The sequence below is a fragment of the Macaca mulatta genome, chromosome X (assembly GCF_049350105.2).
Source record: "Macaca mulatta isolate MMU2019108-1 chromosome X, T2T-MMU8v2.0, whole genome shotgun sequence".
In the NCBI taxonomy this organism is placed as follows: domain Eukaryota; kingdom Metazoa; phylum Chordata; class Mammalia; order Primates; family Cercopithecidae; genus Macaca; species Macaca mulatta.
In genome coordinates this window covers 139174424-139189996 of record NC_133426.1, presented here as the reverse complement: position 1 = coordinate 139189996, position 15573 = coordinate 139174424, and the positions used below count along the sequence as shown (strand labels likewise).

Below are 15573 nucleotides of genomic sequence, written 5' to 3'. Positions count from 1 at the left end.
CTTCACTCTAGCACATAGCCTCTTTTCATTAGGGGCTGGCTGGAAGTTTCAGACCAAATTCAGTGGTTCCCACTATGCCTTGACTTCAGCAAAGACCTAAGCTCCTTTGCCGAAAGCAGGTGACATATATCCAGATGGACCATTTCATGTGTCTCCATTGTCTGATCCTTTTAGTGACTTAGTGGAATACTCCCTGAGAATGATCTTGATCCTTATTTTAGCACTAGCCAAATCACTACTTGTTAGGGAGTTTTTCGTTCTCTGTGTTTTAAATGTGTAAAAATGTGAATGAAGTAGTTATATATTGTGTTGGCAGCTTGCCATCCTTGGTCTGTGTCAGCATAAAATATTTTGGATTCCATAGAGTAGCAGCCCCTTGCAAAGCTGTGTAAAAGATACAATGAAAACCTTCCTTCTTATTTGAAACAGTGCTGAAATAGCACCATTTGTGGACCTTCCAGACCCAAAGATCTGAAACACGGAAATAAAATGGGACAAAATAACTCCCAGCACATATATTTATACTTACCTTGTAAATGAAACTTTTCGGCCTTTATTAACAGAAAGCAGGCCCTGTTACACCCAGAAAATTTCTAAGGGATTCCTTATTTGTTCTTTCTTTCCTTTAAATCAAAAATACTGTATGTATATGATCAAATTGAAATGCATCACTGGAATCTACCATACAAATACAGATGCTTGCGTTTGGAGAACTCCAAAACACGTATGAAAATCATTGTCAAGTTTCAATTGATGAAGTCAGCCTGTGCCTATGCACATATTTTTTAGTAACTCAACTAGCTCCCCGCATCATGAGTGGAAAGGCTTCTCAGAAGGGAAAACAAGCCAGGTTTTCTTTTTATGGCCTTCAATTTTGTTTTATTTTGTTTTACTTTGTTTGTTCAATGGCAAAACATCCTTTTCACTGCTTTCTGAAAGACTAAATTGTCAAATAGTTGCTTTGGAAATGTTTTCAGAAACAATGTATCCTGCCATACCCAAGGACATGTTATAGACGAACCCATTTTCCACAAAAACAAGAATCCTTCAGTGTCTAGATTGTTAATTAGATCAGCACTAGAGGGCACTCTTATGATGCCAAAATGGGAAATTTTTACTAAAATCTGCTGGGCAGGGGTGTGGGAGAGGAGACGAGGAGGGGGCAGATTCTGTAAGAACTGCAGACAACAGACAGCTTAAAGACATGTGCAACTGGGAATTGACTGGCTCGCCAACAGATGAAACACTATTTGGAAAGGGCTGTTTGGCAATCTTCCCTATCAGATCCACTTGGTTTCCAAAATGCAGTTGGTGCTTTGGCAAAACAGGGCCCAGGTATAAGGCATTATTTCTCAAAATGAAAGAAATATAAGAATCTCTGATTGTTACCATGTGATGTAGTAAAAGCACATTTAGGCAGAAAACAAAATGTGGAGAGAAGCATAGGAGAATGTGTTTACAACTTAACAGCTACTGAAAAAGAAGAATTTCAAATCCTTGGGGTCTTTTATGGTTGTTTTCCCAATCTTTTGCAGCCCTTGCTCTGTGAATTGTTCTGAAGGGTTGTGTGATTGAGTCTGGGAGAGTAGGTGCTTGCTTGTCTGCTGCCCTTAGGCAGGCTCTGATGGACACAGGGTGGATGATGTGCTGTCAAGTGAGGGGACAAATGGACTTGGTTTTGCCTCTGGCACTGATGTGCTCTGTGATCTGTGGCAAGTCCCTACCCTCTCAAAGTCTCAGGGTCAGGGAAGAGTTGGGTGACACTAGAGGTCTCTAAAAGATCACTAGAAGACATATCCCTGAGTTTATGATTGATGATTGCAGAAATAACTTTTGTTTTGGTTTGGTTTTAGAGACAGTGTTGCTCTGTTGCCCAAGCTGGAGTGCAGTGACATGATCATGGCTCACTGCAGCCTCGAACTCCTGGGTTCAAGCGCTCCTCCTGCCTCAGCCTCCAGAGTAGCTGGGACCACAGGCACACGACACCATGCCCAGCTATTTTTCACATTTTTTGTAGAGATAGGGTCTCACTATGTTATCCAGGTTGGTCTTGAACTCTCAGGCTCAAGAGTTCCTCCCACCTTGGCCTCCCAAAGTGTTGAGAATACAGACATGAGCCACTGTGCTCAGCCAGAACGTCCCATATCAGTCATTTATAGCAGTCACTTGAGTTATGAATCGAACAAGATATGGTAGGCACCCTGGGGTAGAAGGTGACTCTATGCTGTCAACAGGATGGTACCGAAATGATTTGCCAGCACAGAGGGGCTTATTTGCCTGTATTAGTCATTGCTTTAGGTTTATGGCTCAGTCCAAATATAACCTCAGAGACTTACCACACTAAGCCATCAGTAGGTCCCCTCAAATTGGCTCATTATGTCCAAGTTCGGCCTGATCCCTCACTTGTGTGCTAGCATCAGCCAGAATCTCAGGCATGCCCATGTGTCCCTCCCTGAGGAGTCAGTATGGGGCAGACGCTCTGGGTACTTAATGGGAAGAGTGGCACACTGAAGACAGAGTTATCTACTCTGATTTTGGCCCCAGCATTTGTTAGAGAAATGCATGAGTGTTTTTGTCTAAGTCTCTGCTTGTAAGAACCCGGGCTATCCTTCATAGGAATGTTCCTGATTGAGTCAAATTCATTATAAAGTCTTAGAATGTTATTGGCCGGGCATGGCAAAACCTTATCTCTACTAAAAATACAAAAAAATTAGTTGGGCATGGTGGTGGGCACCTGTAGTCCCAGCTACTCAGGAAGCTGAGATGGGAGAATCACTTGATCCTGGGAGGCAGAGGTTGCAGTGAGCCGAGATCGAGCCACTGCACAACCTGGGCAAGAGTGAGACTCCATCTCCAAAAAAAAAAAAAAAAAAAAGAAAAAAAAATTGTTATCATGAACAGGGACCTTTGGGAAATCAGTTAGTCCAACACCATCACTGTAGAGATAGGGAAACGGGGAGCCATCTTCATTTGGGAATGGGGTTGCCCAGGGTTTCACAGCCAGTTAATGGCTGAGCTGGCATTGGGATATCAGTTTTTTATTTCTATTCCAGGCCTCTTTGTGTTACCTTGTGCTGTATTTTTCTCTCTCCTCCAATGTCCATTCTAGGGAATAAGTGACCAATGGCTATGAACCTAAGGGTTTTTGACATAGCTAGAATAGCTGTGTTTACGGATTGTGTCATTTAAGGTGGTACCAGTGGAAAGATATGGGGACACATCCCTATCAAAAAAATATGTCCTTTTTAAATGTCGTAGGACTGGAGATCAAACCAATATAGGGTCATTCCTCTGGATCTAGAAGGCTCTGAAGTCTTGAGATGCTCTTGCCCAAAAGCAAGGATCAGGTTGGAATCCTTGTCAGCTGGCAAGGAACGAAAGGATGGGAGGGTGGGTCTGGAAACCAGGTTTAGTATCTTGGGGGAGGGCAGACACTGTGAAAAGAGCAGTCAAGACAACCTCAGGGGACTTCACAGTTGTGCCAAAGGCTGTTCCTTGGGAGGTTAAAACAAATACTCAAAGAATACATATTTGAAAGAATATTCTGGGTTCCAGTATTCTCAGGCCAACCATAAGGATCTCCCTCTCATGAGGTATGCGTGATTTCCAGTGGACTTGGCATGGAACAAGGAGGAATTAAGAGCGGTCAAACAGTAGAACACAGATGTGGGGGACAGCCCTCTACCATATCAGTGATGTGGTTACTTTCCACATGGCCTTTACATGCACATGTCTTTGAGCCCTGCTTTTGAAAAGCTGGTTCTTTTCGCAGGGCGACAAGATGGCTCAGCTACAGGGGACTGGGAGTTGTGTGGCAGGCCTGCCACAGACTCACTATGCCTCTAGACAATTCTCTGATTGGTCTTCCTCCCTAGGTGACAGTAATAATGCCTAAAACATATTGTATGATGACTGTGGACCTGACATTCTGCTACATGATTTACATGCACGATCACATCTAATCCTCCCAAGTACTTTAGGAACTACCCTTCTAGACGGAAACACATGGGCCTACCTACCCAGGTTGTTTGCTGTTGGTTTCTGCTCTGATAGAGCTGTAAGTTCTGATACCATATCTGTTGTTAAAGATGGTGAATGTCATCACCAGTGTAGGCACTATACTTGTCCCCACTTTGTTTTTGCTGGTTGTGTTGTTTTGTTTTGTTGAGACAGAGTCTCATGCTGTCACCCAGGCTGCAGTGCAGTGGCATGATCTCGGCTCACTGCAACCTCCTCCTCCTGGGTTCAAGTGATTCTCCTGCCTCAGCCTCCTGAGTAGCTGGGAATACAGGCACCCTCCACCACGCCAGGCTAATTTTTGTATTTTTAGTAGAGACAGGGTTTCACCATGTTGGCCAGGCTGGTCTCGAACTCCTGACCTCAGGTAATCCACCTGCTCGGCCTCCCAAAGTGCTGGGATTACAGACATGAGCTACCATGCCCCGCCTTGTCCCCATTTTGTAGGTGAGGAAATCAGGGCTGAGAGATTAAGATGCCTTTGCAGTGTCATGCAGTTGGTAAGTGAAAGAGCCTTAGGACCAGAATCCAGTCTGTGTGACTACTGGACTTATTTCATGGTCCCACACCACCTCTCAGGACTGTGCATAAGCAAAAGGCTGAGGTCAAGCATTTTAACACTTTGCGAGTAAAAAAGACCGGTAGCTTGTTTTGCTTAGGGCCGTAAGAAACACCCAGGCCCTTTGCCTGGCTCCTCCCTTCACCTCCACCAGTTTGAGCAAGAGTCCTTAGCCTGGGACTTTGGGGGCACCACATCCCTTTCCATTTAGGGAAATAAAATTTAGCATGTATTAACATAAGGCATTTTTCACTAGGATATACCGTATTTGGCCTTCAGAGATCAAAAGAGGAAGGTGGCTTGAAATACAAAAGGAAGTGGTGGGTTTCTGGGCAGCCATAGAGTAGGTGAGACCAGAATGATGGTGGAAGGGCATCCTACTGGGAGAACGTGGAAATTCTAAAACATGTCAGCTCTTGGTGTGGCAGTTAAAGGGAGGGTGAGCATGCCGGTTCAGTGTCAGAAACCAGAGAGGTTGAATGGGCCATTTGCTTGGCAGCTCTGGAACAGCGGTAGGCAGTTATTTCTAATAGAGTGTACTATCTGCTGCAGATTTGCAATCTGACCCAAACAGTGTTGGTGTGGGTTTCTTAACAACTTCCTTCTCTCTAGCCGTTATATGGAAGTGTGTGGCTGTGGAGGTCTCTGCTAATGAACAGCCATCACCAATATCCCAGGCTCCCGGCAGATGAAGAATCTGCATGAGCAGAAAGAGAAATGTGGAGGGTGGTGGCGGTGCAAGAGGGTCAGTTGTTCATCAATTCGATTTCTCTTGTTTTTCTCAATTAAGTTTCCTTGTATAATTTTTCCATCATAAAGAATCTGCTACTCTATGTTTCAAATTAACAAAGCTGTTTCTCTGGACAGAATGATGTTCAGCTGCATTTAAATTTGGCCATTATTATTTTGGACATACTCTCATTTACTCATAAACTCTTTGAAGGCTGTGCTCTGGGCTCTATGAACTACTAATAACATGTTGTACTGAGGAAAAGACTAGGGATTTGTATACTTCTAAGTAACGTGGCACCCAAATTCAAGGGAAAGCTATTAGAGAATGAAAGAATATAGGAACTGGGGGAATTTTAGAAACCATCTTGTCAAGCTCCTTCATGTCATACAGCCCCCTGGGAGAGTGGAGAAGAGAATTTGCCCAAGATCAAATGAGTCATTGGTAAAACCTGGATTAAAAACCAGGGATCCTGATTCTCAGTCAAGGGCTCTTGGATTTTTACCTCATCCTGGTTTTTCCAGGTGTTAATTTGGATCCTTCATACAAAAGTGAATCGTTTCACTTTCATTTCTGAAGCCCTAAGCACCCATCCTGAGAATGTAAATGCCAAGCATAAGTGTCATGGTCTGAGGTTCCTGATTAGGATGAATCCACATCTGGAGTTTTTGGATTCCCAAGTCTCCCGCTATTCCCATTACTCCAGTGCTATATATGTGTTTCCTTCATTTTCATCTTTTGCCTTCCCTGCTGATGGGATGCTTAGGCAGTTGCCTAAGTACCATTTGAGTGACATTTAGCCATATCTTCTGGAACCTGGCTCAGAGGAAGGTTATTCCTATGGCTTTTTCTCCAGCCAGTGTCTGGGTAATGGGGATGATAACCACAGCTCCTTTTGTCCATCCAGTGCTGCTGCTTTTCCAGGATATGGCTTGCTGAAGGCTGATGAATCCCATCTTAGAGTGTCAGCCAGGCCAGCTGCTACAGAACATGACAGCAATAAATGAGAAACACTTTGCTGGGATGTGGGACTACAGTATTATGAAACTGCCACTTAGAGGCTTCCTGTTTTTACAGTATTTCAAGGTGCAAGCACGTGGCATTCTCTGGGTAGCAAATGGCCCAACTGAAAAGAAACCTGATTTATAGCCTGTTGGGAGGGCTTTCCACAAGGAGAAATTATGAATTTATAATATCCCCTCCAATCCGAAAGTGAATTCTTTCTAATGCAAATGTTTAATCTGATGCCATCGAGTATGTTCTCCATACATAAACAAAGGCATAAATGAAACAGGGAGAAACTCTTTCCTAGAAGTGATAACATAGAGTACATTTCTGTAGAACCCTTTTCCAAGCAGATGGCCTAAAAATATTCCACAAGATGTAGTCAGGGATATTTGTCTGTTTTATTCACTACTGTATCCTCAGTATCTCTAACAATGGCTGGCACATAATCGATAATAAATATTTTTAATAAAACATCATGATTAAAGGGCATTTTAAAGGATTTCATTTAAGAACCTTCCCAAAGAGAGTGAGTGTGTGTGTATATGCATAAAATGGGTTCTTAAAATTAATTCATTTTCTTCTAATTAGTATGTCTCTTTTGTTTTACCTTTTCCCTATGAACTTTGGCACACTTCCGATGACTGGCCACCCTTTTGATTGATGCACCTGTAACGTCTTCACGGACTGTCAATACTCCACCTCTACCCACCTGGGCTCCCAGGTAAGGCAATGAGCTTCCAAAAGTCTTCTCAGTGTAATCACTGGGCAAATTTTATTAGGCAGTCAAGAAGTTGACCTAGAAATAAAAAAAAAATCTCAAGAGACAATAATAGTTCCTTGATTAAAGTTAAATTTGATCCCGTTCCCATATAAATCAATTATTTATACACTTAACATTATTTGAGAATTTCTATCAGTACAGTGAAATGAAAATTATGGCTTTGGAAACTGCTGCTTGCTTCACTTCGGAATTTTCTGATCCTAGGAATCAATATATGGCTTTATGTTTTCCTTTTAAAAATATATTCTTGTGTGTGTGTCTGTGTGTGTGTGTGTGTTTTGTCTTTTCATCCAAAGTTGTGTTATTTTTGTTCACAAGGCCAAGTGCTGTGGAAGGGATCATAGCCTCTCTTCACTGTGTAGGGGCTCTAAATCATGGGATAGGTCAGTACATTGTAGATTACTTATTTCTTATGGCTGGAGTAGAAGACGAGCACATTGGGCTCTGGATGGTAAGTCCACTAATAGGAGTGCCTTGTCTAACAGATTTGATGTTAGGCCTCACCAAGTATATCGCTTTTGTTTCTCATGACATTTGCTTCCCCAGCAGTCTTAACAGCTCAGAAACAAGGAAAGGGGGCTTAACCACACCAGAGACTGATAATAAAAGAGCCATGTATTGCTTCTCAAATGATGATTCAAAGGCTCTGCTGCCAGCCATGCTATTAAAAAAAGCTCTCTTAACTCACTTTTAAGGCCTGCAGAACGTATTTGCTGTAAAGAAACATTTCTCCCAAGAAAATGCACAGGCTATATAGCCCACTTCGGGCATAAAAGAAGTGTTGCTACATTGTAAAATTCCTTGTTCTGGCATAATAATAATTAAAAAAGCTAACTGAGCCCATTTGAACCCTCAAATTAGCAACTGACCTGTGTATAACTTCACAGTCTCTGCCTGCTAATAATATCAGAAATTCAGCCAGTGGAATGAGTGTTTTGTGATCCTTAAGACATACATTATAAAAACAGCTAAGCATGTTTTTTGAATGGAGAAACACTGTTTACTTTGATGGATGTCTTGTGTTTGAGTGGAAGGGACTAGAGAGATGATTTATATATCACTTTACGTGTGCTTTGAATTTTCATCTTTTTAAAGAGCATGAGTAAAGTCTAATTGTTCTTTTATTTTCCTTTTGTTATTTGTGTTTCATATATTCCTGATAATATGAAAAATCCTTGCCAATTCCTCCTAGGACCTTTCAATCAGGCATTTCCATTTCGGTGATGCCACAGGGTTGGGTTTGGTTTGGGTTTTGCTTTATTGGCTTTTGTTTTTTTACCTAGATTCCCATTGCTCTCTGTGAAGGAGAATGGAATTAGCATGAGCGAGTGGTAGATCCATCATTCCCAGCCCACAGCACTCCAGGGATCTGGCTCTCAGTGCAGCCTTGCCCCTTTTAGCCTTCTGATTGGGAATCTCCCCATTACTTGAGAGGAGCCAGTGGGGAGCAAAGTGGAGAAGCCATCTATGAGCTGTTTCCCTGAGGTTTGGGAAGCTGGAGAAATATGCTATTAAAGCAAAATGGAAAACTTTTATTATTTTAACTCCTCTCCTACCAAGCTCTTGCTAGCGACTGGTTTTACTGTTCCTTTAACAGGTGGAGGATTTTTCAGATTCTAGATGCAGCAAGGTAAGTAACGATGTATTTTTAGTTTGACTGAACCAAGTAAGCTAGAATAAAGAGACTCTGCAGTTGCCTGTCAGTTTAATTTCAGTACAACAAATAGTTAAGTTTTTGGCTTGGACAAATTCTTTCCAGGGCTCTTTTTTTTTTTCGTTTAAAACAGCTGAAACTACCCTTGGAGTCTCAGTTCTGAAGGCCAACTTAGTGCAGAAGTGGGATGAACGTTCAGGGTGACCACCCCAGACAGGTGTGCAGTAGGTCATTAGCTCTTTTTCCTCTTTTTGCTGAAATAGGATGACATAGTACAGTGTGTTGTTAAGAAGACCCCAACCATTGGCAAAGTGTTCTTTACAGTGCTTCGGGCACATCTACCTGTCCCTAGGCTGGACTGTGATTTAGAGAACAAGTAGGTCAGCATTTCCTTGAAGGGAAATCAATTATTTGAAAATATCAGGGCTTTTAACGTATGTAAATATGTAGACTTGCATATTTACAAGTAATCCCATAGGCCAGGGGCCTTTATGACATGAACCCTGCAGGAGAGCAAATCTAATCAAATACAAGAAAGTTCCTCTCTGTGGGGAAGAGGGACGCTGAGAATGCTCCCGGATGATGCCCCTGCAGGCAACAACTGTTGCTAAGAGCCGTACCATCATATTGCCACCAGAGCCGGAGAGGCTAGCAGGAACCATAAACCATTTTGGAAATGTGTGCTCTAGTCGCTTGGCACATTGTTTTCTAAGGTCATGATGCTCACCAATACTGTCTTTAGCTTTTTGTAGGCTTATTGGCTCCAGAAATATTTACTAGTGCCTCTGCTTTTTCTTAATACCCACCTACAATCCACCCTGTGCTCCCTGGCCAGATAGGTCAGCAAGAGCAAAGACTGTAGCTCTGGCATTTTTCCACAAGGACAGACTCCCATTAAAATAGACTACTTGAGCCATTTTGGGGATGCCTAGTTTAGCTTTTTGTAGCTGGGCTTCCATACTCCCCTTAGGGCCTCAATGGATTTACTTGACAGCTGAGAATAGTAAATTTAGTGTTTAATTTTGTAGTCAGATTATAATTTATTGAGCTAAATAGTACAGACACACATAGACACCTAATCACACAGTATTAGTATGGGAGAACATTGAAATATCATCAATTGGGTGTGTCATGGAGGCAAAGTACCAAGTTCTGTTACTAATGAGGTGACTTTTATCAAGCACTAGCTCCACTCTGAGCCTTAATTTCCTCGCCTGTAAAATAAAGTGGAGTGGATGACCATTAAGACAATGGTCAATAACAAAGGGACTACTATCCCTATAATAGCTTTTATGGGGAAGTCTTGAGAATTTTGTTTTCTTTTTGCTTTAAAATTACTAGATGATAGCACCATCTCTTTAAAACAGTTTTGCTGTATAACAAAGCAAATCCTGACACACTTATTTTTATTATGGTGTTGATTAGTTGGACCAGAAATTATTGTCAGAGCAACTAATACCTGGCCTTAATGAGAGAAAAAAAGAGGAGTGCAGGTGGTGAGATAGGAAAGAAACGGTTTTGGTAAATATCAATGGGGGCCTTTTTGAATTTTGGTGAGCTGAATGATGTATGAAAACTATTTGCAAGGCTAGCATATTTTTCAACCGCTAGTAAAATAATAAAACAAGCAATATTTTTAGTAATCCCCATCGTATATGCAGTTTTATAAATGTACAAGATTATGATGATCTCTGCCTCATAATTAACAATTTGCCTAAGTACTTGCTATTTTTTAGTTGTCTGAATAGATTTTTGTAATCCAGAGAAAGAAGGGAACAATCAGTGGAAGCCATCCCAAATGCCTAGTATTATTGCTACACACATGCACAATTAACAGCGATACTAATTGCTTCAGACCAGAACCTCATTTGTTTTTCTAAGGACAGCAAAAACATTAATAGCCAGAGTGCCTGTCAATCTCTCTCTCTTTTTCCTATAGCCAGTTGTATCATAGGGTCTGCAGTTGACTGTAAGCAAATTATTTGGTTGGATTTTCAGTGTATCATCTTGTAATGGAGTTTCCAAGTTTCTGTTGCAGTTAGCAATCAATGCCTTGAACAGCCAGACTTATTTTTATAATATTTTAACAATAGACTTCTATAAATTTAATGAATAAAAGGATGCCGACATGCCAATCAGTTCTGCTGCTGCATTTACATTCTACTACATATTGCATATCTTTAAAATTATTGGCATTAGACCTGCATACAAGAATCATAGAAAGTCCAGGCTGGAGGGAAGCTTTAAGATCATCCTGTCACACTCCCACTCCCTCCTTTTTCAGATGAGTGTGATTGTCAGTAATTTGAATCTTGATAACAACCACCAAATCAATGATGCCACACTTTTTTTTTGTACCTTTCAAACGTTGAGAACTATTATAGTAAGTTTGAATGATAACTGGTTGTTTCGGAATCATATTGCTTCAACTTATTTTCAAAACAACTGAATCAGAATTTTAAAAATATGTCCTCATAAGGCTTACCTAAACATAGCCATAATGTTGATGGTATATGTGTGAAAGCAGATGTTCTATGCAGAGCACCTGGCAATGAGACACTCAACCAATATCAGCTCTCTTTCCTTCATGCATAGATTACCTAATTAATATTGCCATAGTGGAAACATTACATCAATGACTGACAGTCTGGGCATTTAGAGTCAAACTGACCTCAGGTCCAATCCTGGCACTGCTACTTTCCAACTGTGTGACCTTGGGTAATTTAGTTCATCTCTGTTGGCTTCAGGTAGTTTTCTCACATGTGAAATGTAGCCACTATATAGGCTTGCTTTGAGGATTAAAATTAGATCTTGCATATCAAGTGCTTAGCACTGTTCCTGGCACATAGTCAACAGTTGATAATGGTGGTTATTACCATTATTGTTTGGCATACCCAGTGGCAGCCTCACTCAATAGTATATTTAATCTTACGGTGATTTGGGGTACTTACACATACACCTGTACACATGCATATTTGGGCACACAAGTTCATAAGATTTGCATCAGAAAGACTGCTTTCTCAAAGGTTACCTGTGACCACCATGTTTCACAATTCAATGACCTCTTCCCAGGCCTCAGTCTTCTTGACCTCTTTGGAGATTCTAGCACTTTTGCACATATTCTCTTGCTTGAAAGGGTTCATAATCTATCTTGATGTCTTCTCTACATTCATTAGGCTTCCTTTGTTGGGATCTCTTTTCCATATGTACACACACACGCATGCCCACATCTTCTCCCTTCCCCCTGCCCCTTTAAGTAGAGCAATTCCCAAGGTCCTGTCATTGATCTGCTTCTCTTCTGTTGCTATATTTTCTCCCTGGGTAATTTCATCTCCTCACATAGCTTCACCTTTAACCTCTACACTAATGATTCCCAAATTGACCTCTCCAACCCTTAATTCATTCCGGAGCTCCAGGCTAACTCCAATTTCCAGTTGCCTGCTGAGAATCTCCAGGGCAGGATGTCCTAGGAGACTGAAAGCGTAGTCTGGCTTTTGTCATCCTTCTCAGGAATGCAGATGGAGGAATCTAGCTTCAGAGGTATTAAGGATTGAAAACAAGGCACAAGTGTGGAGCATCAGTCTGAGCAGAAGTAAAAGTGGTCTAAGTTAGTAAAGTGCTTCAAACTGAGCTTTCCAGGGGAGGCATAACAGATAAACTGTGAATTTCTGTTATTATGCACTGGAGATGTCAATTGGCAGTTGGAACTTTAAAAGGTTTATATTTTCTAGGGATAAGGGAACAGCTTTCCAAGATGAAAATTGAGTTCAGTTTTTAGGTGCTGGAAGATTGGCATGTTTGGAAGAAATGTTAATTAAAATCATCTTTCTTTTCTTTTTCTTTTTTCTTTTTTTTTTTTTTTTTTTTTTTGAGGCGGGGTTTTTTTCGCTCTTGTTACCCAGACTGGAGTTCAATGGCGTGATCTCAGTTCACTGCAACCTCCGCCTCCTGGATTCAAGCAATTCTCCTGCCTCAGCCTCCCAGGTAGCTGGGATTACAGGCATGTGCCACCACACCTGGCTAATTTTGTATTTTTAGTAGAGACAGAGTTTCACTATGTTGGTCAGGCTGGTCTTGGACTCCTGACCTCAGGTGGTCCACCCACCTTGGCCTCCCAAAGTGCTGGGATTACCGGCGTGAGCCACCATGCTTGGCCAAAATCATCCTTCTTTGGACACTTATTATGGTTAATCTTGTTTCAGTGTTTTGTTTAAGAAATGCACATGCCAAGGGGAAAGATGATATACTCAGCTTGAATGATGAACAGGTGGGAATTTTGTGAGAGCAAATGTGTGCATAGACACATACACATATGCTGGATCAGGTGTGCCTGAGATTTTTTAATGTATGCAAGTAATTCTATCAGTGGTAGATAGATTTTTTTTCTTTCATTCATTCTGCAAATATTTACAGAACATGCCAAGCTCTCTGTGGAGCAACACAGCTGTGAATATAGAACATATAGAGGCTCTGTCCTTAAGTGTCTAATACATTTTTCTTTTGTTATATGCAGGTACATTGACAATTTAATTTAGTTTAGAAATATCTGCAACATGTCACAAATTGTTCAATGGCCATAATCTTGCTGACAATCTTAATGACCAAAGAGGAACTTAAGGGAAATAAGACAGTGCTAAAGTGGGGAAGGAATGTACATAAATCTGAATTAGAAATTGATTACTTCCTTTAAATTTAGTAAATATTGAATTGCTTTGGGGTTTTACATTTCAAGTTGGCTTGCCAGTGTTTCAGGCCAGGGTAAGAATGATTATGTCTAACCCTAAAACTTAATTAGAGTAAAGGAATAGACAAGTCTTGGTTAATGTGTATACTATTGTCAGGAGAATTAGTTGTAAATGAGTTATTTCTACAGAAACTGTAGGCTTAGAGCTGATATCTTTAGCACAGAGGACAAGAATGGTCCTATTTTCTACCTTCTCAAAATGCAGTACAGTCACTCCTGTTTGAACTACTACCATATGGCATATTTGAAGACCATTTTGTCCTCCAAGTGAGAATTATCTGCTTGTGAGTTCCTTGCCTTCATGGTTGCACACCATTCTCCCCTTCAGAAATTTGGCATGGCCTTTTTCTGTAAGTCTCAATTCCAGGTGTTCTTGGTCCCAGCTGTCAGTTTCAAAGTCCTCCTTATGGTCACTCTCAGGTCCAAAGGATCCCTCATTGCATCAGTAAACCAAGAGATCTACTTGGATGCCCAGAGCTCCCGTCAGAGCTATGTAGATGGCAGCCACCCTCTGTTCCACTATGCTAGCTTCTCCTTCAGATCTCTCATGGCACAAAACTTCTCATTATAATGATGTGCATATTGACCAGTACTTTTATTTTTTTTTTTTTGCCTTGCATGAGTTAGAGACATTCTCTTATTCTCACTGGAGGTAAGAATGATAGAAACATCGTTGAATTTAGAGTCTCGAATGCCTTTATTCTCATGGTTTTCATCAATCATAATATAACTTCTCTTTCCTTTCTTAGATTTATTCATTCAATACATATCTATTGAGCACTTACTATGATCCAGGCACTGTTCTAGATATGGGGGACAATACAACAGACAAAGTCCCTGCTCTTGTGTTTCTTAAAGTGTGTGTGTGTGTGTGTGTGTGTGTTGGAGGGAAATTGAAAACAAACAAGTATACAAGTAAATGAACAAGATTATCATAGAGAGTGGTAAGTGCCATGAAGAAATCAAAAACATTGGACAGAGAATGATCAGACAGTTGGAGAGTGATCAGAGAAGGCCTTCCTGAGGAGGTGAATTTTGCTCTTTGCTTTTGTTGGTTTTGTACAGACTTCAATTACGCTTTGGGTCCTTTGGTTTCCTCCATTTCATGATATCCTGGACTCGGTATGCTTTCCCATTTTGTTGCTTCTTGCCACTCTACTTTGAGGACCACCTCCCTTCAACTAGTCCTGAGGAGTAAGCCAACGTAGCCTCCTGTCAAATTTCTGTTCCACACTTTTCTTGTCGTAGTCAGTATTAGAATTCAGCATGTTCACTATCTTCCCTGTTATAGAATATAAATGGATGCTAATCCTTTAGGGATATTTTACTTGATTACTGAGTGCATTTTTGTTACTCAAGGCAAACTACCTGTTGAAAGAAAACTGCAAGCATTAAAAGTTAGTAAGCATTTGGCTTTGCCTATTTCTGTAAAGGGAAAAGCCGTTGTTAAAATTAGTGTTCAAAGTTAAATAGATGACCCTGTAGGTTCTCTTTAGTTTGAAAGTAGTACAATTAGTTGTTTTCAGAGACAGAGCCAAAATCTCTCTTCAATATGCTGTTTAATTTTGTAAAGTGGATATACAGGAACATTTTCCAATGTATCAAAATTGCTTAGATTAAGCATACATTTTCCGGCAAAAGCCAGCTTTACAATTCTTGTAAATGTCACAAGAACTTAAAACATTGTGTCTTGTTTTAACCTCTGCCAGCTAGAGCAGCAATTCAGCACAGCAGATTCAACTGTCAATTTCTTAAATATGAATATCTGAAAGTTCATTGTCTTTTCAGCTTGACCATGGGGAGTCTTCAAAAAACTAAAAAGCCAAACACCACTAAAATGTTTGGTGGTTTCAAAATGATATGGCATAGGTGTTGCTTGCTAGTGCGTTAGGTGCCAAGAAAAGCATGTTAACTCTTAGAAGGCCATTTGGATTCTTCCAGCCATCATTTTGTTGTCTTCCTCAGCACCTAGTTAAAGCCCCAGGTAGGAACTGAGGTAGGAGTTAGAAAGTTTACCTTCCCTACCTCCTCCCACACCTCCTGTCCTGTCCCATTGAGCTTTGTGGGAGAAGATGGGGAA

At 40.9% G+C, this 15573-nt stretch overlaps 1 protein-coding gene across 3 annotated transcripts in view; it reads left to right on the top strand.

Moving 5' to 3' along the window:
* Nucleotides 1-15573, top strand: part of HS6ST2 (heparan sulfate 6-O-sulfotransferase 2) — a 359670-nt gene that overhangs the window by 269160 nt on the left and 74937 nt on the right. For 2 of the 3 annotated variants that reach the window (XM_028842458.2, XM_015128210.3), the window contains exon 3: nucleotides 8693-8725. The exons of the other annotated variant lie outside the window; for it this stretch is intronic. In XM_028842458.2, coding sequence (XP_028698291.2) covers nucleotides 8693-8725 — 33 coding nt within the window. The remainder of the gene's footprint in view (nucleotides 1-8692; nucleotides 8726-15573) is intronic. 3 annotated transcript variants of the gene reach the window in all.